This window comes from Danio rerio, chromosome 8 (genome assembly GCF_052040795.2).
Source record: "Danio rerio strain M-AB ecotype USA chromosome 8, GRCz13ab, whole genome shotgun sequence".
Taxonomy (NCBI): Eukaryota; Metazoa; Chordata; class Actinopteri; order Cypriniformes; family Danionidae; genus Danio; species Danio rerio.
The window spans coordinates 14,058,917-14,082,500 of NC_141028.1; the positions used below are offsets into that span (position 1 = coordinate 14,058,917).

The window sequence follows — 23,584 nt, forward strand, 5'->3', positions numbered from 1 at the left end:
TATTCTAAATCTTGGACCTTATTCTTGAAACAAAAATGAAATAATCAATCAATAACCAATAAAATACTGTAAAGCACCAAAAGCCATCCATAAAATTAATTTGAATACTAATTTGGCTGAAAAGTTGTTTTCCATGAAGTTTCGAATGTACCTTTTTACAAGAGATGCTAGAAAATCGTCAAGCTCTACATTATTATTATGTTCAATTTTTTTTTCATGCAATTGACCAAATTCTAAAAAAAGCTGAATGTGCTGGCCTGTTTGTTATTTGGTTAATAAATGACATCTGAAAAGCTAATTCAGCTAAAAATAGCGCTTAAGATGAGACAAAAATGCCCTATTTAAACCTCATGGTTACATATTAAATGAAGTGTGACTGCAAAAAGAGCCACCACTTTCACCAGGCTGGCAACAGGCCTGTGTAATATACAACACTGATAGGAAAAACCTGTAAATTCTAACTAAACAACTGACGTTAGTCGGTCCAACTTTATGCATAAATTCAAAACATTTACTGTTAATGTTACTTACACTTTTCCACAAAACGTGTGTAAACAAATGGCTGCGTCGTTGAGTAAGTTAGTTTTAAACGCATTTGACCAGTTTTAAGAAGTGAGTGATGGCAACTGTGATCACTTTACTTTAAATGGCAATATGACCACGTGTTATGAACAGAAAAGCTGACATGGGTCGTTCGTTTCCAATATCTGATAGTTGAAGCCGATTTTGTTTGGCTTCTGAAGCAGCAATGACCGTAATAATGACATTAAACACGAGTTTGATCTGAACAAATCCTCAAAATTTCAAACGTTAGATATTACCTTTCTCTAGTGACCTCTGGTGTGTTCCCTAGTTTCGATTAATGTAAATCTCTGACTCACCAATAAAATCTTCGACAAAACTTCAAACCGACAGTCTTGACGTCATTGCAATGTTTGCTTGAATTCCTCAAAACACTGAAAATGTAAAAATTTTATTTATAAATTAGATGCAATTTAAATCGTCAACGTAGCCTATAATATTCGCACACTGGCCAAACCCAAACTTACCTCACTTTTTGGCTACCTTCAGCAGGGGTATATCTTTCAGAAAAATGCTAATCTAATTAATATGTTTTGTTGTTGTTGTTGTTTTGATGTACATCATGAATGATACAATAACTAAATCAAAACATTTGATCAATGTTAACACCTCTGCTTTGTATAAATCAAATCATGCACTTGCACTTAAAGACCACTAGATGGCACTACGGCCTTAAAATTAGTTACATTTGAGATATTTTTAACAAACACACACTAAAATGAATGGTAACAACTTTTATAATACATCTGTTTTAAGCAGCAATAACACTATAGACCATTTCTATGTGGTCATTGGCACATGAACATTTCCTACTTGTTACTAAACTATTTTATAACTGTAACAAGAGGCAATTCACACATAACTTAATGTTAAAACAGCTATCATAACATTATTTATCAATATGTGGCTCTTTTTGGATTCTCGGAAGCTGTAGAAATTAATTGGGAGAATTGTTTTTCTTTAAGAAAGCTTTTCTTTAAGAAAGACCATACAGGTGACACTCATGGACAAATATTTAGCTTTTATTTTGAATGGCACTCGTCGAAGTGCACCCATCTTGACAATGGCGTTCTACATGGATATATACATTCTGTCCATAGCATTTACTTAACTTTACACAGGTGAAACAATATAGCTTTTTTTTCTCAACAACAGTATTTTTCTTGGACTGTACAGTAAAACTAACAAAGTCAGAACCTTAAAATAGCTAAATAAAACTTTCATAATTCTAGAGGCAATTGTACATGAATTGCACAGAACATTTTTCCAACACAAATGACTTATATATTGGTGTCTTCTGTCTGTGTATGTACACGTGGCAAAACTGTCAACGTAGCTCTGAAAGATACATACAAAAGATGAAGAGGTAAAGCAGAAAACATGGAGAATTTACTTATGTTGTATATATATATAATCATGCCAAAGAGGGGAAAAGTCATCTTCCTTTAAAACCAAGTACTAAACAGCAGCCCTTTGACTTTCAGTTTATGTATTAATGGAGGAAAAACATTTTAAAGTGTATTAGTGTGCCCAACTATTGCCTTCAGAAATGGGACAGGTACTCTAGACATGTTTCATTAGCTTGTTTACGATGTAATTCAATAAATTAGAAAAAATGTGTGGCCACATTACTGTATTTTCTGCAGGAAAGAAAGGTCAGCAGTTTAATGAAGTTGATTTTTATCAGTCAAAACCTAAATCTATGGTGAAATTTGCGCCGTGAAGTAATTCGCCTGCAAACAAAATGTCTTATTGCATGGATTCCTATTGCAATGGACAAATTCTGCCTCCAAAACATTTACTCACACTGCAGTTGCAAAAATAATGAGTGTTTTCAAACAGCTTTCTTGAATGCCATTGGCCAAATAAAGACAGTTCCTCCCACAACCTCACTCCATTGGTTAATATTTTAAACATAAAAAAACCCATCTCAACTCTTAAAGTCAACATGAAATCAAAGTGATCAGTTCTTATTTTTATGGAATAGTGACACTAGTATTTAGTCTACACACTAGCTCACACGGCATTGATATTGACAACAATTATGATATTCAAGCGTTCACACTTAGCTGATGATTGATTATGACGTGTGTTTGGCATGCAGTCCCGGGAGAAAGCTCTGAGCTTATAAGATCCTCAAGCTCTGGGCTCCCTCCCGTTAGCAGGGCGAAAGGGGAGTTTGAGCTCAGGTAGATCTTGAGAACTCCCCTGACTTATTTATGGCTATTGACAGGTTAAATGGATAGCTACAGAGAGATAGACTACTTACTAAGCGCTCATCTATGGTGTCAATTTGGTATGGTCAATGTACTTGTGTCAAATGTTTTTAGACAGCGGGAGGAAACCAGAGAACCCAGGGGAAACCCACGCGAGCACAGGGAGAACATGCAAACTCCACACAGAAATGTCAACTGGCCCAGTAAGGACTTTAACCTGTGACATTCTTGCTGTGAGGACTTACTGGGCCGCCGTGTCACCCAATCTAGAAATAGGAGAGAGGAGTAGCGGTGGGAGGGAATGTTCTTCAATACGATGAAAACTGAGGTAAGAATCTCTGGTTAGTTATTGTGAGTTAAGCTGCGGTCACATTAGAGTTTGAGCATGCGAAGTTTGGTTGTATGGTGCTGCGTAAAGGGGCGGGATTAAACAAGATGATTAGACATTAAAAAAAGTGAGTGATTGCTCTATATTTAAAAACCCTGAACAGAGAGCTCATGTTTTGATCCTCGATGGGTCACACGCAGTCAAATGATGCAATTTCGCAGGTCAGAGCTCACCAAGCTTGAACTTTCCAAAGTAGCCATCTGCGAAACTTGACGCATAAGCTTGTGTTTCGCGTGCGTTTGCATTACGGTACGTGGGAGTTTGTATTTTTGTGCTTGTCCTTGTCTCCCCTCACTGTCCCTCTCCTTGTCTGTCATTCGCTCTGTCTCGCCCTATCACCTTTTGTTCCGCTATTTTCTCTCCCAGGTACCTGCTGATTGGATCCCGAGCCTGTCACTCCTCATTAGGGCGTTTCCTCATGGACTAGCTGGGCTTCGTTCCCCGGACTTTAAATTTGACCGGCACGCCTTGTTTGACAGAGTGCTTTGGGTGTGTGTGTGTTGGTTTGTGTTGTGTACGCTCGCTCTGATTATGCTTTGTGTTTTTGTTCCGTGTCTCTGAATAATTGCACACAAATGTAAATTAATTTAATATGGTTAAAGAGTTTATCATTCCTTTTTGGGGAAAACGAAATAGGTTACTAAGTCCCGCAACATACACTTTACCTGTAGGTATTTATATTGTTCAGAAACACTAGGTAAGTGGTTGAGAGCCACTTTTTGTATTTTTTTTATTATTTCAGGGAGTTTATGTTATTGGCGTCGCATACGCTAAAGATTTTGGTTTCTTTTTCACATTTTGATTTTCATTAGTAAGTTAAGGGGGATCTTGTATTCTTGTTTAGGTGGCTTTTGTTTTTGTTTTTTAGTTCTTTGCTTTGGCACCACTCTATATCCTTTTCCCCAGAAACTTTTGGTTTGATTATATTTCTGTTTGCTTTTTTTATGCATTGTACAAAGCACACACATATGCCTTTATTTTGTTGGCTTTATCCCTCTTTTCCTCATAGAGGAATAAATAAATAAATTGCTAAACTTGTGTCCTTGTGTATTTTCCACCCATTTACTTCAATAATAATCGAATATTCTAAATGTTACGTTTACTCCCCCAAGACAACTTATTAAATCGTAACAGTATGAATGGAGGTCTATAGGGAGAAAAGTCCAGTGTGACCACAGCTTTAGTAATCGTCTAAATGGTGAATCGTATTTAGCCATAGGGGACCAGCTGTGGTCAATCATAAGCACGTAGTCCTCTTGAAATTTGTTTAGTTTACTTCACTTATTACAGATGACCAGTATTGCACACCCAATTGTACGAGGACTCAATTCACTCAGCTAATTCTAATAATAGAGAGGATAAACTGACTGTTGCAACTTTCATTTCAGGTTGACCTTAACATCTTTTTAAATGCTTGACACATTCGCCGTCCAAACTTCATTAAGTACTCTCCAATCTGGGGTTGCGACAAATAAAGTTGAATAAATAAATTAGCTGAACATAACTTAAAATATATATTAAAAGAAATCAACTCCAAACGACAAACAGAGCATTCTTTCTCTCTCTCAAAACAAACAAACAAAAAAACAAAAACAAACAAACAGTGAAAACCAAGTATTCTGAAAAATTAAGACGTTCAATGTTAGATTCATACACAGAAAAGTGATTTGCCCTCTAAAATTTCAGTCCCAAATAAAACTGATGTGAATCTTTCGACAAAAAGAAACTCTGACAGTCTTCTGGATCTCCTCTCGGTGAACCTGATTTGAATAAAGTTGAGTGAAGCTAAATCAGGCTCGTCTGATAATGGAGCAAACCTTCATAGGCTCTTCATGCAGAGCTGACGCAACTATTGCCGTGCTCCACTCACTCGCGGTTCGTTTGATGCTTTTGAAGAGCACAAAACATCACAACCTTTAAGCAAAAAAAAAAAATCAGCCACGTACCCCTCACACATCATCTGTCATCCAGTCCAAGTGCCGAATGCTATATGCTTTGTACTTGCTGCTCTGAATAGCCTTTATAACAAGTCCACAGAAGCAGGTTTTGGTTAAAGGGTCCATTCTAATGCTATAGAAAGTGCATAGAGTGGAAGAAAAGACATCGTAGGAGGACAGACATTGATTGTACTGAAGGTATCATGTTGGGTATGGAGTCTAATACTGGCCACAGCAAGCAGTATGAGGATTTTTTGTATCCACAGCGTTGATTGTGAGCATTTGCAGAGGGTTAAAGTGTGTGTCGTTGTCTTTGCTCTGTCTAGAAGCAGCACCTGAATGTACAATCAGCTTATGTTGTTCTTCTTCTACATAAAGTACAGCAGAACTCAGCACGGGAAATACACACTGTACGAAAAAAAGCAAAACAAAAGAAAAATCTCTTTTCTCTGAAAAGCCCATAAAAAACTATATACATTAATAAGGATTGCACCTTATTCATAGACGAAAATGTTATGAACATACAAAAAAAGTATGCAACCAAACGCAATGTTTCTCTTACAAAAAAAGCGAGCTCTTTGTGCTACTGCCGTCCTGGAGTGACGCAAGCGACAAAAAAGGGTGATGAAATGTACAATAAAAAAAGCTGAAAATAGTGTTTTATCAAATCATTACATACATGAGCAGAACTATCATGCGGAGTCCAATCAAAAGGCTTATATGCCAAGTTCAAATCTATGGATGATGCAGAATTTAGGGTGTGTTCACACTTGGCAGGCTTGGGGTCCATTAAAAGAAACTTAGATGTGATTGGTGACATTTGAACCAAACAAGCAGACCGAAAACACTGTAAATGTCTCGTTTCACTTCAAACTCTGATGGGATTCGACTGAAGTATGAATACAACACAAACCAAAGGCGAAACAACGACAACCTGATTTCACCAAGTAGGACATGTTCCTGAATTAACATCTATGATGATCCTGGAACAACATTCCAATCAGCCAATCAAAATTAAGGGATACAGTTTATGTTAAGCTTAAGCTTACGGTTAAGTTTAAGCACTTCTACATGATTGTTATTCAATTATTATTCCCCTCTAATTTTGGGAATAGTTTACAGTTGTGGTTGGGTTTAGAGGTAGGGATAGCCATGGATTACATTTTCCAACAAAAAAGATGTTCCAGGATTGACATAAATGTTAATCCAGGATCACATCGTATTTGGCAAAATCATGACGTGGGGCTGAACCAGGGGTGTTCAAACTTTTGTGTCCTGCACAGTTTAGCTCCAACTTCCTTCAACACACCTGCCGTAAAGTTTTTGTATACCTAGAAAGAGTTTGATTAGCTGATTTAGGTTTGTTTAATTGGGGTTGGAACTAAAATATGAAGGACAACGGCCCTCCAGGGGCAAACCAAAAGTTGACTGTGATGTCACAAGATCCAAATAAGGGATGTACTGTACAAGCATACCGTTTTTTTTTTCTAAACAAAGGAGCTATATTGGCTATATGTCAATAAAGGCATTATAGACATATACTGTATTCCAGCAGCAAATATATGCCTGTGTGTGTGTGTGTGTGTGTGTGTGTGTGTGTGTGTGTGTGTGTGTGTGTGTGATGGAGGAATTCCTTGTGCTGTTTTGACTTCTGTATGCATTTTAGAAGCTCTTCTTGAATTCTCAACTCAATGTCGAGTTCAGACTGCACGATTTTTAAAGTAGTCACGTATCAGATGTTTTCACACTGAATGACTATCTAGGGTAGTTGTCAGTGCTGTGTTTACTCAGTAGAATGGATCGGTGACAGGGGGCTTCAAACTGCATAACTTTACAATATAGGAGAATCGCCGGCAACTTTGTCTCAGTCCGGAAACTACATCTCATAACCAAACACACACGAGCAATGACATGGAAACAACAAGCAGTCACATAATATATCTTGTGTTTTTATCTATATAATGAGAAAGAAGCCTTTAGTGGGGTAGAATATTTACTTATTTTGCTCACCTGAAGGTAATTTCTCTTAAACTTTTTTTATTTTGACCAGGTTGTGGTATTGCTCAGATGACACGTTCAACAGACACGGGTGCTCCTGCCAAATTTACACTAGTTTTTCTCAATTTCTTGGGTCCAAATAAACCGAATAGAAGCCCTTTTAACTTCTCCCCCTGCCTCCCGCTGGCCTGCTGATACCCATACTAGTGGATGCTGCTCTTTCATTGGTTGTAGGTAATCGCTGATGTCATTTTCAATCAGAACAAATTTCACATGGCATGATTTTTAATTGCAGAAAGCTCTAGATATTTATCATGCCAAATATCTGACGAGTGTCAACAACTCATCACCGATTCTCTCAGATTGCATCTTTGATAGTTTACACTGTGTGATTGTTGCTCACGTGAACGAGCACCGACTTGCCTGTGATTTCAGATGTTTGTCTGCAATTTCTAAAAACCTGTTAGCGATTCAAAATCAGAACTAAAATCATGCAGTCTGAACTCAATCTGAAGCGAGTCTGCTAAAATAACAGGCTGTGTAATAGTGTGGCTAAACCCCGCCTCCACAGCAGATGATCAACACCCACTTCTACATCACAGCCAGGTTAGCTCCGCCCACGATTCACACTGTTGAATTAAACGACCAAACTATAAAGATGCTCAGAAGACAACAAGATGCTCTGTCTTCTCATCCCAACATTAGGAAAGAGTGGATGAATTGTATTATTATTTAAGTTTCAGATCACCTCTTTAATAGTCCCATGAAATGAAAATAACGTTTTTTAGATGTTAGTATCAGTATTGTTCGTTTTTAGGACATCTATAAGCTAGTGCGCACCAAAACAGTGAGGAAATTCGTGTTTAGAAGATATAAAGCATGAATTTACCACATGAAGCTTGCAGTTTGTCATTTCCGCCTAAATGGATCAACTGTTTTACTCACATATTTGACCAATAAAATGCTCTCTAGTATCTGACATGCACGCCCTCTTCAAGATGCTTCTCATTTAATTGAGCTCAACTACTCTGACTGAAAGAGCGGTGAAAAAGCAAAACACTTTTGGCTGTTTTTTAAAGGGGAGGGGCTACACTATGTCCCGCCCTCTCTTTAAGTTTCGACATGAAATAAAAATGCACTTTTCAAAGCACTTCACGGGACATTTAAGAACTTTGTTTGCCAATTTGTTTGCAGACAAGGCACAATTTGACGCTGGATTTCGGAAATACTCGAAATATGACGATGTTGTGGCAACTATATTAGATCTGTCAGTAATGTTGCACCACACAAGTGTAACTGTTTTAAATACGTTTGCTATTACTTTGACTGTTAATACAGATCATTTGATATGTACTCAGTATCTATGCATTTTTAACCAAGATCTATTTATGAAAACACATATGAAGGATGTGATCTATAATGTTCTAATGAGAAAACCAAAAAGTAGTTCATGACCCATTTAAAATGAGTGTGAATACCAGCATAAAAGCCTTTTCTGTTTTAATCTGGACCAAACTGCAAGTGTGAACACACCCCTAGTCACTGCTTGTGACAAGGGCTACCAAAGAAGCATCATGGGAGTATTTCATTAGACATCCGTCAGGCTAATCATCTAAAAGACACCATAGCCTTTATACACTGAGTGAAAAATCAACCATGTAACATTGTGCAACTCTAAAACGACACACCAACTTATTTCCGACTTAATACCAGGTCAGTTTAACAATGCCAGAGTGCCGTTTCTTTTTTTCCTTCCATATTGTGAGAGTTACCCATAGCCCTTGTCCGTCACTAGACCCGTAGGCCCGTGTTTGTGTCCATGCTAGCAGTTGCTGCTATTCCGAAACTCTCCGTTTTCCGTGATCTGCAGCTTGGTGGGGTTTGTCGGAGAGATGCCATTCCTGGTTTGCATGCTGTAACGATCCTTCAACTGAGACAGAGCGCTCATTAGCCGGGCGTTGGCGGCATCCAGGGATGCGATTCTCTTCTCCTGTTGGGAATTGACCATTAATGGAGGTCAGATAGGAGAAGGTGATTAACAGTGCATGATATTTAATGTTTAATTAAAGTCTTTCTGCTCGGCAATGGACACGAGGTGACTGGCTCGGAATCATTAAAGATTAATTACACCGTCTACAACCCATAAGCTGAATTCACAGAGTTGGAATTAAAATTCACACGGCGATGGCTTTGTCTTTATAAAATAAATCTATGATGTTAAGAAAGTCTTTAATGATTTGGATGAGTGCTGAAGCAAATCCACAGTGGGTGGTTTTTATACTCATAAAACTGTTTACGAGAGACACTGATTGTCCCCGGAGGACACTGGCAATCATCATTAAACTTTCAAATACATTAACACCATTAAACCGCTCACAATATGCTGAAATATAAACTCAACACAAGAGGGCGCTGTGACCTTGCAAAATATTCACACAGGCAACCGAGACTGTTAGATGAATAGATGCTTGTTTCTTATTTAATAGAAAACTGTCCATTAAATTAAATTATCGGCAAAACAACTTCAGTAAAAAGAGCGCATTGATTTCTTAGTGTTTAGTATGCGGCAGTATTGCATTAATGACAGCAGCACTCAAGTCGGATTTGAAAATCATCCAAAAGGTCTCTAGAATTTTTATTTTTTGCTGCAAACCAACATGTTGAATGTAACAAATCTGATTATTAACCTAGAAATAATGTATCTGATTTGTAACATACACAGAGTATAACATATTTTGTAACTAATACATTCATTTATTTGATTAATATTTTAATTTAAAAATGTGTTTTAAAAATTACTTAATAAAATGTATATATTAAACAATAGGTTTTATTTTGAATACAATTTATAAATCTATATACAAGATTTTGGATTCACCTGGGCTTCGATGATCTTCTGTTTGGAGTCTACGATGGCCTGCATGTCTGAGTGATCTTTCTTCAGCTCCTCTTCGACCGACATCAACCTGAAACAAAAAATAGATATACATCTTCATGCTTTAGAAGCTACTTGAGCTGTCTATAACATAATACTAACCAAAACCCATAGAAAATGTAAATCAGAATGTAATCTATTTGTAAAGTAACTTTTGCACCCTAGTTATCTTACCTCTCATGGCTAAATTGTGTTAGCAATCTTGTACCATCTCTTAGAAGGCAAAATTTGGAATATTATTAATATTAAATGTGTAGCGCTATCAAATAATGTCTATAAATCTGTAAAGCACCATTTCGAACCTACAGTCTATCAATTTCCAGAAGGATCTTCAAACTTTTCTGTTTCTCCTTTGATGGACAACACTTAATACACAAATACACTCCATTGATCATGTATACATCGACATTACCTTTATACTCTATAAATGCAGGTTAACTATGTTTACACTCACCACTTTATTAGGTACACCTTAATAGTACCCACTTTTGCCTTCAGAACTGCCTTAATCCTTCGTGCCATAGATTCAACAATGTACTGGAAACATTCCTCAGAGATTTTGGTCCATATTGACATGATAGTATCACACAGTTGCAGCAGATTTGGCAGCTGCGCATCCATAATGCGAATCTCCCGTTCCACCACATCCCTAATGTGCTCTACTGGATTGAGTTCTGGTGACTGTGGAGGCCATTTCAGTACAGTGAACTCATTGTCATGTTCAAGAAACTAGTCTGAAATGATTCACGCTTAATGACATGGCATGTTATCCTGCTGGAAGTAGCCATCAGAAGATGGGTACACTGCGAAATTTGCGTTAATAAGCAGTTAGGCAGGTGTACCTAATAAAGTGGCCGGTGAGTGTATATAACTTTAACTGTTAAAAACTATTAGTTACTGGTTAATTAGTTAAGATATTAGTAACTAATAAAGTTACGATAACCAATAACCTTAATTTTTACTGAATTTGATTATAACGCAAAAATTTGCTCCTTTTATAAAGCTGCTTTGGCACAATAATTATTGTTAATTAATTAATACAAATAAACTTGAAATGAATTTTCTCTACAGATGTTCACCTGGTGATGATGCTCTTCATTTGCAGCTCTTTGTCGTCCTGCTGTTTGCGTAGTCTCTCCTCCGTGTCCTCCAGCCGGGCCTGGTACTCCAGGAGCATCTTCTGCGTTTGGTCGTCTTGACTCTTCATACGAGATTCATACTCCTCCAGCTTCTTGGCAGAAATACGCAGCTTCTCCTGCAGGACGGCTATCTCATGCTGATACTGAAGAAGAAAAGGAGAAAATGAAGAAGTCTAATAGCTGGATTACAGGGGCAACAAAAGCTGTGTACGGAGAGACTTGTGCGATGTGTACGGCTGTGGTTTGACATGCATATTACATGAATACAGCCTGCTAATCATCTCGTATCTGTCTGCTAAGCCTGGAAAATCCAGGAAAGCTGTATGAAGTATATCTAGCAGGTGCTAGCGAATGCTTCAAAGATTAATTTTTCATGCACTTTGGGGCAATCTGGTAGCTCAGACAGTAAAGCACGGTGCTCACAATGCGGTTTCTCTAACAGTGATGTACCAAGTTGAAACCAGTGCAAGGTCTGTCTACATGCAAAATTTACTTTAGTTTACTAATGTTTTAACTTAAAAAAAATGCATTTACAAGAGCATTTACATTTTCAAGACACCCTGGAGTAATTATTTTTTTAAATATTAACAGATTTGTGTGTGTTGCGTGTTTAATTTCATCTTCCGGGTTTAAAATAATTTTTAGGGACAGGATCAAAATCAGTGAGGTAGCGCGAATCTGCTTGTGGAGTGATGATAAAAGCTATGCAATAAAACTGTATCTATGTAAGATTATATGACAATCAGTGGGCAAGGGAAAATAGATACCCCCCCCCCCAAAAAAAATAAAAAATAAAAAAAATAAAAAAAACAGATAAAACAAATATAGTTTTAAAATCACTTTTATTGTCACATCATCAGCAGCACGTGTGCTAGAATAAGTGAAAAGCTTAGGATTGCTGGGAGCTCGCAACACGGTGGCCAAGCTCGGCGCCATCTTGAGGATTGGAGAAAAATAGTGCTTTAAAAGCAGTTAAGCTTTATACAAGACAGCGGCTACGGTCGAGGCTTAGTGCTCAAATCAGATTTTTTTCTTAGATCTGATTATTTTACATAGCTGTTCACAATGTTGTTATTATGTGGCAAATATCAGATTTGCAGTGTGAACAGATCTTGTTTCTAAACTGACCCCCATGCGCAAAGGTACAATTACGGATTACACAAAATGTCTAATTATGCACACAATGTGTATACTGTGAGAAGCACGATGTCAGATTATGCTTAATATGATTATTGCCCATTTCACAGACAACCGTGGTGTATTTCATGACCTGTAAAGGGTTGTTCTGCGACTACTAATGTGTATTTCGCCAATTGAAACCTTAAATAAGTCTCTTGTGATTGAAAACACTGATCATTTGTGATTTATGATGACCGCGGTGCGTTTCTTACTGAGCACCAGTGTAGTGAACTCATCAAGGGTTAATAAGCAGTCGCAGACTGAACTGTGAAGGCGGAGTTGGTTATCTCTGTTTGCAGAGTTATTTCATTTTATTTCACTATAAACAACAGGCACGTGCAGAAGGTGGGTTTGAGCACTTTTTTTCTCTTGGAGAGAAAGTTCATCCTTAAAATTTCAAAAGTGCCTTTCCTTTGCACACAGATCCCCTATCCGCAACACCTCTCTTTGGCTTCGCCATCAACCCGTGCCCCTATCGTTAACCAGTTTTGCCATCAAAATTCTGTGGTAAAGTAATTGGCCTGTGTGCCATTCTACTATGCTGCTGAGTAGATGATGTTTGCAGCACAGAATGATGACGCATGTCGCTCAAAGATTATGTAAAAGTTACATGAAATCTGACAAAACCGTGGTCACACTGTGGCCGCATTGCAAAACATCAGATTATCTGAAAAGAAGTATTTGATTTAATACTACATACGGTAGTGACACAAATCTAAACTCATAAATCTAGTCATTACCTGAGTCACATGTGGGCAAAAAATCTGATTCAGGCCACATTGGCTGCAGTGTAAACGTAGCCTAAAACACATGCGCATAAGTGGCTGAAATGGAATTACAGTGATTACAGGCAGGATTATATTATTTATTTAGTTATTTAGGCCTACTTATTTGTATGCATGTTTGTACTTTTAGTACAGTTGTCTTCTATTTCTTTAATTTTACTTTCCAAAATGAATCCTCATTTCACTTAACAACTTTACAATGGTAATAAAGCTTGTTAATAATTTAACATTTTTTATGATTAACGAAGGAATTATAATGCTTTGTTTTATTGTTTCATGTTCAATTACTAGTAGAGTATTTACAGCTACTGTATATTTCTGTTATACTGTTATATTTCAGTTCTTACTCCTTAAGAGCGGCGCCGGTACAAAGCCCGCCATTTTAAAGTGTCACCCACTGTATATGCTGAAAGTGCTTTGAGAGCTTTAGGTTTATCTAGTGTACATGATGCACAATTTTGCACTGCAGAAGTCCATGTCTTGCACAGACAGTGCACGTGTGAATTCTGCAAAAGACTGATTCCCGGTCCTCATCTGAAATTGTAATTCCCAGATGGTCTTCCCACACAGAGTTTATTTGGTAATGGGATGTATCAGTTGGTGCCATAATTTTATAGTAGAATGATGATGTTATCCCTTTCCAAATTGTTGGCTTCTCCAGTAAATTATCAAATGAGGAGCTAGGAGGCGATGCCGGAAACTGAGGGAACATTTTTGCTGTACAATAAGCTGTTGTGTGGAATATTAAACTTTTCACATACCTGCTAAAATAAGGAGAAAATTCCCTCATGGTACAAGTCATTTATTTCCTTAACACCTTTAGTATGCCAAGACGCAAATGATTTATCAATTATTGATAAGATAAAAACCGGATTAGAATGAATGGGAGGTTTTGGAGATAGGATTTGCCAACCAAAATAACATCTAATTTGTTTTCAAAATTTAAGTGTGGATCTTTCCAGCTAAAAAGTTTTGTGAATTTGTCATGAGGGAAGGAAAGAGGAGCATAAACTAAGGCTGCTAGGGATGAGGGCAAGCATAAGGTAGACTCGATGGCTAAAGCATCAGCCCCAAGATCTTCGTAAAGCCAGTGAAGTATAGGACGAATATTTGAAGCCCAGTAATAACATTGAAAACTAGGTAAAGACATTCCATCCATAGACTTAAGATTTGATTACTTTTAGATTAATCAATCAGCCTTATATTTTAACACATATTTTTTACTGTATTTTTGTTTTAGGCTATATGAAAACTAAGAGAGTGCAGAAATATTTTATGCATCTCTCTCTGAAAAGAAGAAAACTTTTAGGGAACTTTTTTCTATCTTGAGTCCTGGAAATACAGATACAGAAACTGACTGCTTTTTAAATATGAAAAGACCCAACATAATAAGCCTGGCTTTCTTTGTGTGTTTATTTTTTAATATTATACATTTTTCACCAACTTCAGTATTAACAATAAACTCTGTTCCCTTTAGATTATACCATGAACCACTACAGCATCACTTACATTAACATCTTGAAGCAGCACAGATGCAGCAAGGTTTATCTGTGAAGGGTTGAGTGTGTGTGGATGTACGTGTTCGGCACACTCCATCGGTTCATTATTCATTAAAGAGACGACAGACGAGTGTAAGCCAGCCACTGCAGTGCAGTGATGTGAACCTGTCTGCCTAAATTACAGCACTACAGAGATCAAAAGTCAACTTTATCTAAAGTCCTTTAGAATTTCATTACTCTCCGAACAACATCAAGCTGTCTGAGGTCTGACATTCAGAGTCCTCGTTTCAGTTTAAGACATGATGCCATGACTAAGCATCGAGATCTGAGCTGAAAATTTCCACATGTCTGAGTGCTAGAACAGGGGGAAAAAAATCATGATGATTCCTTTATTTCTTTAGTGCAAGACCAGAGATGCCCAAACTATGGCCCACAGGCCAAAGTTGGCCCATGGGAACCTTTGATTTGTCCCGCCATATCATCTGAGAAGAGAAGGAGAATGATGAGGATGCTTTAAAGATTTTCTTTAAAGCATAAGATTATCATTTTAAAAGTTAATACCATTTTATAGAGATATTTTCTATTAATTTTGAAATATTATTTAATAAACTAGGAAATTACCCATGACAACTGTAATATAGTTTGGTGTATTTACCTTCGGCCCAAAGCTCACAATGATATTTGTGCTGCGCCCCAATTCGCACACTATCTATCCAGAATAGTATTTGAAATTAGAATTAGTATGTCCAAAATCAAATCGCATACTTCGCACAATTCTACGCAGTTTTGTATTATAAATAGTGTGAGTAGTGTAGTATCCACTCATTCAATGAATTGTGTAATGATGAACACTTCACGCACTCAACGACTGCAGGTTTGCTCACATAGCAGAAGGGTCGGAGTTATCGGGCGCATATGTTGGATAACTTTATTTATTTTGGATGGTAAAAGCAAAATTCTCCTACGAAAGTGATTATAGCGCCTACTGATGGTGAATGCGGTTCTACTCATGGCAGCTATTTGATAGTCTGGTCATTTATTTCACTGATTTGGCAAACGTCAACAGGAAAATGGTTTGAATTTCCGCTTAGTAAAAAAACTTTAGTCTTAATCTTAATCTTGAATTATTATGAATAAAGAGAACAGAAAAAAATCTTTATATTTCCTATTACGTTTGATGGTTTTTATACATATGTGCTAATTTATTTGACAAAATAATATTTAAATAATATTTAACAAAAATAATTTCATTAAAATTAGGTCAGAAATGTGACATCACTAAAATTCAGGGATGGGAATATCAGCGGTATAAATACATGGAGTTACTAACAGCAATATCTTTTTCAGTAACGAGTAATCAAATGAATTGTTTCCCCTGTTACAACACCATTGCTTTTACAATAAAATGTGCGTTACTATAATTGAAAACACTGAATCAATCAGTGAATCAATCACTGAATCAAAAAAGAGCAGCGTCTCTTTCAGCCATAGGAACTCGCTTTCTCTGGGGTGTGTGTGTTAGGGGCTGAGGCGGGACACATAACTTACCAGAGATGATGATTGGCATGTCTGTGAACGTGGTGTAATTGAGAACGTGATGATTGGCTCAGATAGAGTACATTTCTATTGTTTGCCAATCAGAGGCAGAGTAGTGTGGGCATTCACACACAAGCACATGCACAGACTGTGGCACACACCAGTGACCAGGAATAAGAACGATGGCAAATCCAACAAGTTCAAAGGTAGCTTTTGCAAACTGGAACAATGAGCGCTACTTTACAACATTAAAATAGTTTAGATTATTGTACAATGTTTTATATTTATTTTATAGTCATTTGACATATTAGATTTTTTTTTAAGTAATGTAATCTTTACTTTGCCTGGTAATTAGTAACTTTTATAATTATGTAACTCAGCTACTGTTTGTAACTGTAACTAGTTTCTGTAACTAATTACTCTTTTAAAGTAACCTGCCTAACACTGCAAAAAATCAATCATATTCAATCATTTCCACAAAAACTGAAAGTCCCTTATGTCATTTATAATAAATCATCACTGTCTGCTAGCACTTCCTGTCTTGTGAGCCCATGGGAGGCTAGTTTTGAACACACAAACAGTGCGCCTGCTGTATTTTTGCACATACTGCTGCTTTTGTGCAGCCGTACCGCAGGATGAGGTCTCATTATTACCTTTTCAGTGGGTGTGAGATCCTCCTTGTTTGGGAAGTCCTCCCGGTGTTTGGAATCTGGGTCAATTCCCTCCTGCTCCAAATATTGCACATTCATATTCAGCAGCCAAGCAGCTGTGCGGTCCAATGCATTGGGATTCACAGGAGATGGAGCCTAATAAAAGTTCATTTGAACACACACACACACACACACACACATTATTGTCTCTTAATATGCCCACGCTAGCATCTGCAGCCCCATTTCTAAAAAAAAAAAAGAAAAAAGGATAGAATATTTTGTACATTGTAAAAAAAATATATATATATATATATATGTGATTTTTTTGTTTTTTTGTTCTGTTTAACTTTTATATAACTGACAAAAGTACCAAGTATGACATTCTCATTATAATTGCTAGAGCACACTGCAAATAAGTTTGGGACAGAGATATGTTCAACACAGTGTTACAACAACTTTAAATTTAATCGCAATGCCTAATTGTTAGAGAATTTAGAATACCTTCCGTTAAAGTTTTACAAGCTAAACTGTTGCCCAATTTCAAATCATTTGAACCTTAAGCAGCTCATCAGTCTATTTTCCTCATGAGCCATATAGTTTCATTAAGGGTGATACCAATTGTTTTGGTATTTATTGCTCATTAAAATCTGGATTAGAATTGATACTGAAAACTAAATGTAATTTTTCCCTGTAGAAACTTAAACCAATCCCCAGAATGTCCCTATTACACATTTCCTCTGTGTTTTTAACCATCTAGAGCTCAGATTAGCTTTAGGCCATTCCCACACCAAACTGCACACTTATGCACTTTTCTACACCATTTTGTAGAATAAATAGTGTAAGTAGTGCATTCACACTGCAAACTCTAAAAATAATAAGTGCACTTTAATTACCCGGATAATGCACTTATTCATTGGTAAATAGAAGAGTGTTATGTTGGACACTTCACGCACTTAACGACCAAGCTTCGCTCACGTAACGGAAGGGGAACAACCGGGTGCTAATGCTTGATTATTTATTTTGGATTGTGAAAGCAAAATTCTCCTACGAGAGTGATTATAGCGCCTCCCGATGGTGAATGCGATTATACTCATGGCAGCTATTATTTGGTAGTTTTATCATTTATTTCGCTAATTTGGCAACCATCAAACGTCATCTGGGAAACATTTTGAATTTCCACTTAGTAAAAAACCCATTAGTGTTCCATTTGGGATGACACTACATACATGTACTATGTTGTTGAGTGCGTAAGTACATAAGTATATACTGCATGAGTAGATAGTGGATAGTGTGTCATTTGGGATGCAGTACTATACTGTAGCTTTGTCCTTAAAAAAAAAAAGATTCAGGCTGCCTTTCTTGATAGAGCGGCAGACTGTTCAGTGACAGCGGTTTAGCTGAACCCATTTGGCTTTATTTAAAGGATTTTTTTCATCGAAAAATGAATAATCTTATATTATTTACTAACCCTCATGTCATTTCATGATTTTTTTTTTCAGATGAAACACAAAAGCTCTCTGATCCTCCATAGACTCCAAGATTAGAGATGGTCAAAGTCCGGAAAAAAAACTAAATATTGTCAAAACATTCCATATGACCTCTGTGGTTCAATTGTATTCATATGAGGCTCCAAGAATACTTTAGTGTGCCAAAGAAAAACAACAACAACAACAACATAAAAACAACTTCATTTTTGTCTTCTCTTACTCATGAGCAGTATAACATGAGTCAGCCATGCAACACAAGCATTTTATTTCCCATAGTAACTGCACACCCCTACCTAATGCAAAGTCATTTTAACAGGGTTTATTTTTACTGCACAAAAGTGTTCTTGGAGCTGACTAAAGTCAAATTATGGAGTTGAACCACTGAAGTCACATGAAATGTTTTTGGTTCCTCCAAAGTTCATAACTTTGAGCATCTCGAGCTGTATATGGATGAGAGACTTCTGGGATTTCTACTAAAATATCTTAATTTGTATTCTGAAGGTGTTCTCAGGGGATTAAAATGACAAGAGGGTGAGTAATTAATAACATAATTTTAATTTATTTAATAATTGTCATACCCTTCAACACAGCACCATAGCATTGCCCTACAAAGGCAGAGATTTCACTGGATTTCATGAATCTTTTCACAATATTACTGTACATATACATTTACATTAGTTGTCGAAAGAAATGATAACATATGATCAAGCTTTGTTTACAAAGATTGAGATGCACTATTTTGAGCTCAATTTGAAACTTACACATTTTACTAGTTTATCTGCTCATGGAATGTTTCAAAATGGATTAATCTGGATATTCTGTAACCTTTACACTTCTTTTTGCCTCTGTTTGGAGTGTGTTGCCACCATAAATAAGTTTATATTTGAAAAATACATTAAAGTTTGTCAGTAAAACCTTGGAAAGCATGTCTTTATACTTTTACTTTCCATTAAAAAAGTTAAAGAGAATTAACAAAATCACAGATAGATCACTTCTTTGACTTTTACAAAACATCACATCCTTTTCATAATTGGGTTGGTAAAAGCTATAGTATGCAATCAATCGTGCACAAAAACATGCACACAAACAAGTGCCTTAAAACTTTTCAAGGTGACAACAACGCTTGCTGGAAAATAAAAGAAAGAAAAAAAAAACGCTTGATCAATTTTTAATGAAGATTTATTCAGCAGACTTCAAAGGAACAGTTTGGACAATGCGAGGAGTCATTTAATCACTAGCGCAGAGCCTGCAATTAATTCTGCTTGTCTGCTCATTCCTTTCGCCTCTGACGGCAAGAGGGCTTCGTTTGTTCATCCTAACCTAAGAGCCTTGTTTGATTGTAGCGATGCACCGAAAGACTCATTAACCCCCAAGAGATCTAAGTGCCAAGTTGTTTTAAGAATATCAGCCGAGTGCTAGCTAATTTAGTGGTTTCTAAATGAGTTCTGGGAATACAGCAACTCATGGATCTAGTGAGACACAAAGAATGTGATCGACTTTAAAACACAATCCCAAATCTTGGAAAATGATCATATCTTGGAACTTGGAAAAGTGTTTTTTTTTCTTGATTATAGCCGTAACAACATTGATTAGGCAGTAACTGAGAGCAAAACATGGGCAGTGCTTGCCCTGCATCCTCGTTATGTCGTTTCTATTGGCTTTCTGGCCATTATTAATGTAAATCTATTGCATTTGTAAATCTGGAATAGAAACTACTTTCCAATTAGTTATTTTGTGTTTTTATGTCCGAAATTTTATTTTGCATGATATTGCTATCAAAATATAAAACACATACCCAGGAGACGTGTGGCTTTTGACTTATAACTTTTCTGTATTGCTCCAGGACCAATTTCATATATTTATGAAATAATAAAATCTGGACGAAGCAGTGGCGCAGTAGGTAGTGCTGTCACCTCACAGCAAGAAGGTCGCTGGGTCGAGCCTCGGCTTCGTTGGTGTTTCTGTGTGGAATTTGCATGTTCTCCCTGCGTTCGCGTGGGTTTCCTCAGGGTGCTCCGGTTTCCCCCACAGTCCAAAGACATGCGGTACAGATGAATTGGGTTGGCTAAATTGTCCGTAGTGTATGAGTGTGTGTGTGAATGTGTGTGTGGATGTTTACCAGAGATGGGTTGCAGCTGGAAGGGCATCTGCTGCGTAAAAACTTGCTGGATAAGTTGTGCAAGTTTTTTACACTACTTAAGAATCTATAGGTTTTTTTTGTTTTTGTTTTGAACATTATAAAATCTAGATGCTGGATAATAAAGCCTAACGTGTCTTCTTTCCAAAGATATATGAACTGTGAAGGTAGACCAAATTACTCAGCAACTGTTACTGTTTTATATTGGGAAGGTCATTTTTGAAAAAAAAAATGCCTCTGGCGGTGAGGACAAGTAGGACACCGATATAGTCTCAGAAAACCTTTTACAGAAATCTTATTTTGCATGCTATCTTTATTAAATTTGAAATATAAACTTATGAGAGACTAGGCTTTGTTTGTTTATGAAAAAACAAATATTAAAAACACTACAGTTTTTCTTTCTCATTACTTCATAATATATAACTTTTCATATTTTTTTTAGCATGAAACTTTCTAGATGGATTCAAAGTGTCTTCTTTTCAATGATACTTAATTTTTGTTTGTAGCTCACTGGGGTCAAGGACTTTTACTATTTAAAGTTAGGTAGGTGTAAATACCCAAAAATGATTACTGGCTAACACAAGTAACTACTAAAATGAGGGAACAAATTCTTGATTATACACATACTTGTTTTCTAAAAAGCTTCTCAAAATAGTGTAGAAATGACAAGTGTAGTCAAAATGACTGAAAACACCATCCCATTATGGCTATCAGTTGCTTTTAGTTCTTAGACAATATTTGGTTTTATACAAATTAAAATCATTTGGGTACATAGGGACTGAATAAAGTGAGTGAAACACAACATCTGCATAAATCAACAACAAGGGTTTTGGTCAACTAAATGTTGATGATTTAAATTTGCACTAAATTTATATTTCTGATGATTACAATTAAATTGACATGAATATGACATGATTAAATATCATATTAAATATGACATGATCTTTTCATCAAGATATAAACCATACCAAATAAAGCCAAAACATTTGTATTGCTTCCTGGTGGGTGGCTGCAGCACAGATCATAAAAATTGTCCAAATGTAACAAATACATTTTCAAATGAGCTTTTTCCATAAACGATTTAGATAATTTTAGGTAGTACTTATTTTAATTCACATGCTGAAGTACGTTTATATGTGTATTATGTAAGTTTGACACCCAGCGGTTGAACTTACATTACATTCCTGGATTAAAACTAACATTGGTTGTCAGATTGAGGACCACCAGAAGCGAGTCTGACAATCGAGCCTAAAGGCTGATTTAAGTCATGTTCTATATAAAAGTAACGGCACGCGATAGAGTTTTTGTTCTAACCAACACCTTAAATTGATATATTAGAAATGGCTTGCAGCTGAATAACAGCAAACTGGCAATGCTTACCTCAGGTAAACCTCATGTGCTTTTACTTATGTTAAATGTGTTAAAACCAAAACAAAGACAGATATTCTGGCACGTAACACATTTTCAAAGCAGAAAATCTGACTTCAGCATTGTTTTTCAGATAAACAAGAGTGTTCAATTGGCATGTTTCTTAAATATTTGCAAACATATTATGGTATTTTTATGCTTTAGAATTGTCAAAAACTTATACAGCACCTTTAAGTGTAAAGTGTTTATTTTTCTAACACGTTTGCTTTTAGTTAATTGTCACATGTGTATTTGTAATTGGGCCGAGAAGGGTATAAATGGAGGTCAGAGCCAGGTTCAAATGGTTTGGTCAGCTCAAAGTGGGTGGGACTTAAGCTCCAAGGGGGCTAAACACACCTCCTGGAGTTTTCATTTATCTTGTACATAACATGGAGTCCAACCTACTGTGTTTTATGAATGTCTACACCTACCCCAACCCTAAACCCAACCCTAGACCCAATCTAACAGCGACCTGTTATGTTTTATTAATGTTTATGCGGTATCTACACCAACCCTAAACCCTGCCTAATTGCAGCATAAGTCCCTCCCACCTAGAGGTCTGCAGGAGGCTGCAGTCATACCTACTTGATTGGGCTAACTAGTGAACAAGAACCCTATCTAATTGGTAACGTTTCTAGTGACATCATTGCACAAGGTCACAGCAACCATACTTGGAACATTATGGCTTCAGTTTTAAATAATAAAATGAAATAGACACATTTATGAAAACTAGAAAAATAGTGTTCAAATGGACTCACTTGTTTGTGTAGTGTGCGCTGCTTGGATTCTGGACTGTCCCCTTTGGAGGACGAAGACTGTTGCCTCAGTCTAGTGCCGCTGCTGGGCCAGTCAGGAGACGATGACATCATACTTCCACTGGAGGGCCGTGGATAGGGAGCAGTGTTGAGCATGTTTGGTGGAGTGCGGCCTCTTGTAATGGCTGGAGGTGGTTGGTCTATCCGTCGCTGCGGGCCAGCACTGTTCTGCCGCGGTACATTGGTCTGGTGTTGGGTCTCTGTAAGTGACAGCTGTCGACGTGTAAACTCTCCAGGACGTTGAATAAATTCATCCCCACTACTGCCCCCTCCGCCGCTCGCTCCTGTGCTGGACTGGCTTATAAACGGGTGCTTTGGCCCCGCGGTAGCTGCTTCCTCTGCATTGCTGCTGATGGAACTCTGGCATTCAGATCCTGAATCGGCCACTGCACGGGGTGACACAGGCAATCCGGCGGCCATCTGGTACACAGGGTTCTGGAAGGAGAGCGGGGCAAGCAGCTGGGACCTTCCTGGGGCAGACTCTGTGCTCGGGGTGGTGGGGGTCTGACCTGCTCTCCTCAGGGTTGGACCACTGGGCGTGTTGCCCTTTATGGTGCGGGTGGTCCACATTCCTGCGCTCTGGCCAGCAGACGCCTGGCTGTCGTTGATGGGGTCACTGAAGGAGGTGTTGGCAGCGCTCTCTAGAGAACGGCTGTCCTGCAGGTCCACCATTGACAAGCTCTTGCTACCGTTGGGGATCTGAACATCTGGCTCGTTGGCCTCGGAGTAACTGGAGCTGCGGGCGGGTGACGGCTGAATCACAGAATTCCTTGTGACAAAGAACAGGTCCTTGTTTTCGGGGGTCGGCGAGGGCAGTCGAGTGAAATCCACCAGCCTGTCCAAAAGATAACAGGACAAAATGAAGATTACAGCTGTTTTTTTTATTATTCAAAT

At 37.4% G+C, this 23,584-nt stretch overlaps 1 protein-coding gene and 1 long non-coding RNA gene across 8 annotated transcripts in view; both read right to left on the reverse strand.

The window, feature by feature from the left end:
• Positions 1-1,588: 1,588 nt before the first annotated feature.
• dab2ipa (DAB2 interacting protein a) overlaps positions 1,589-23,584 on the reverse strand; it is a 225,473-nt gene continuing 203,477 nt past the window's right edge. For 6 of the 7 annotated variants that reach the window (XM_087264337.1, XM_087264339.1, XM_087264338.1 and 3 more), the window contains 5 exons: positions 22,634-23,525; positions 16,848-17,000; positions 11,136-11,338; positions 10,000-10,087; positions 1,589-9,111 (listed from right to left, as the gene is read on the reverse strand). In XM_087264337.1, coding sequence (XP_087120463.1) covers positions 8,944-9,111; positions 10,000-10,087; positions 11,136-11,338; positions 16,848-17,000; positions 22,634-23,525 — 1,504 coding nt within the window. In that variant the 3' untranslated portion in view covers positions 1,589-8,943. The remainder of the gene's footprint in view (positions 9,112-9,999; positions 10,088-11,135; positions 11,339-16,847; positions 17,001-22,633; positions 23,526-23,584) is intronic. The other variant, XM_087264343.1, reaches the window with a different exon arrangement.
• LOC147842590 (uncharacterized) lies at positions 14,571-16,522 on the reverse strand. Its single transcript, XR_015497743.1, has 2 exons — positions 14,654-16,522; positions 14,571-14,602 (listed from the first exon to the last, which is right to left on the reverse strand). It is a non-coding gene; the product is annotated as an uncharacterized LOC147842590 (long non-coding RNA).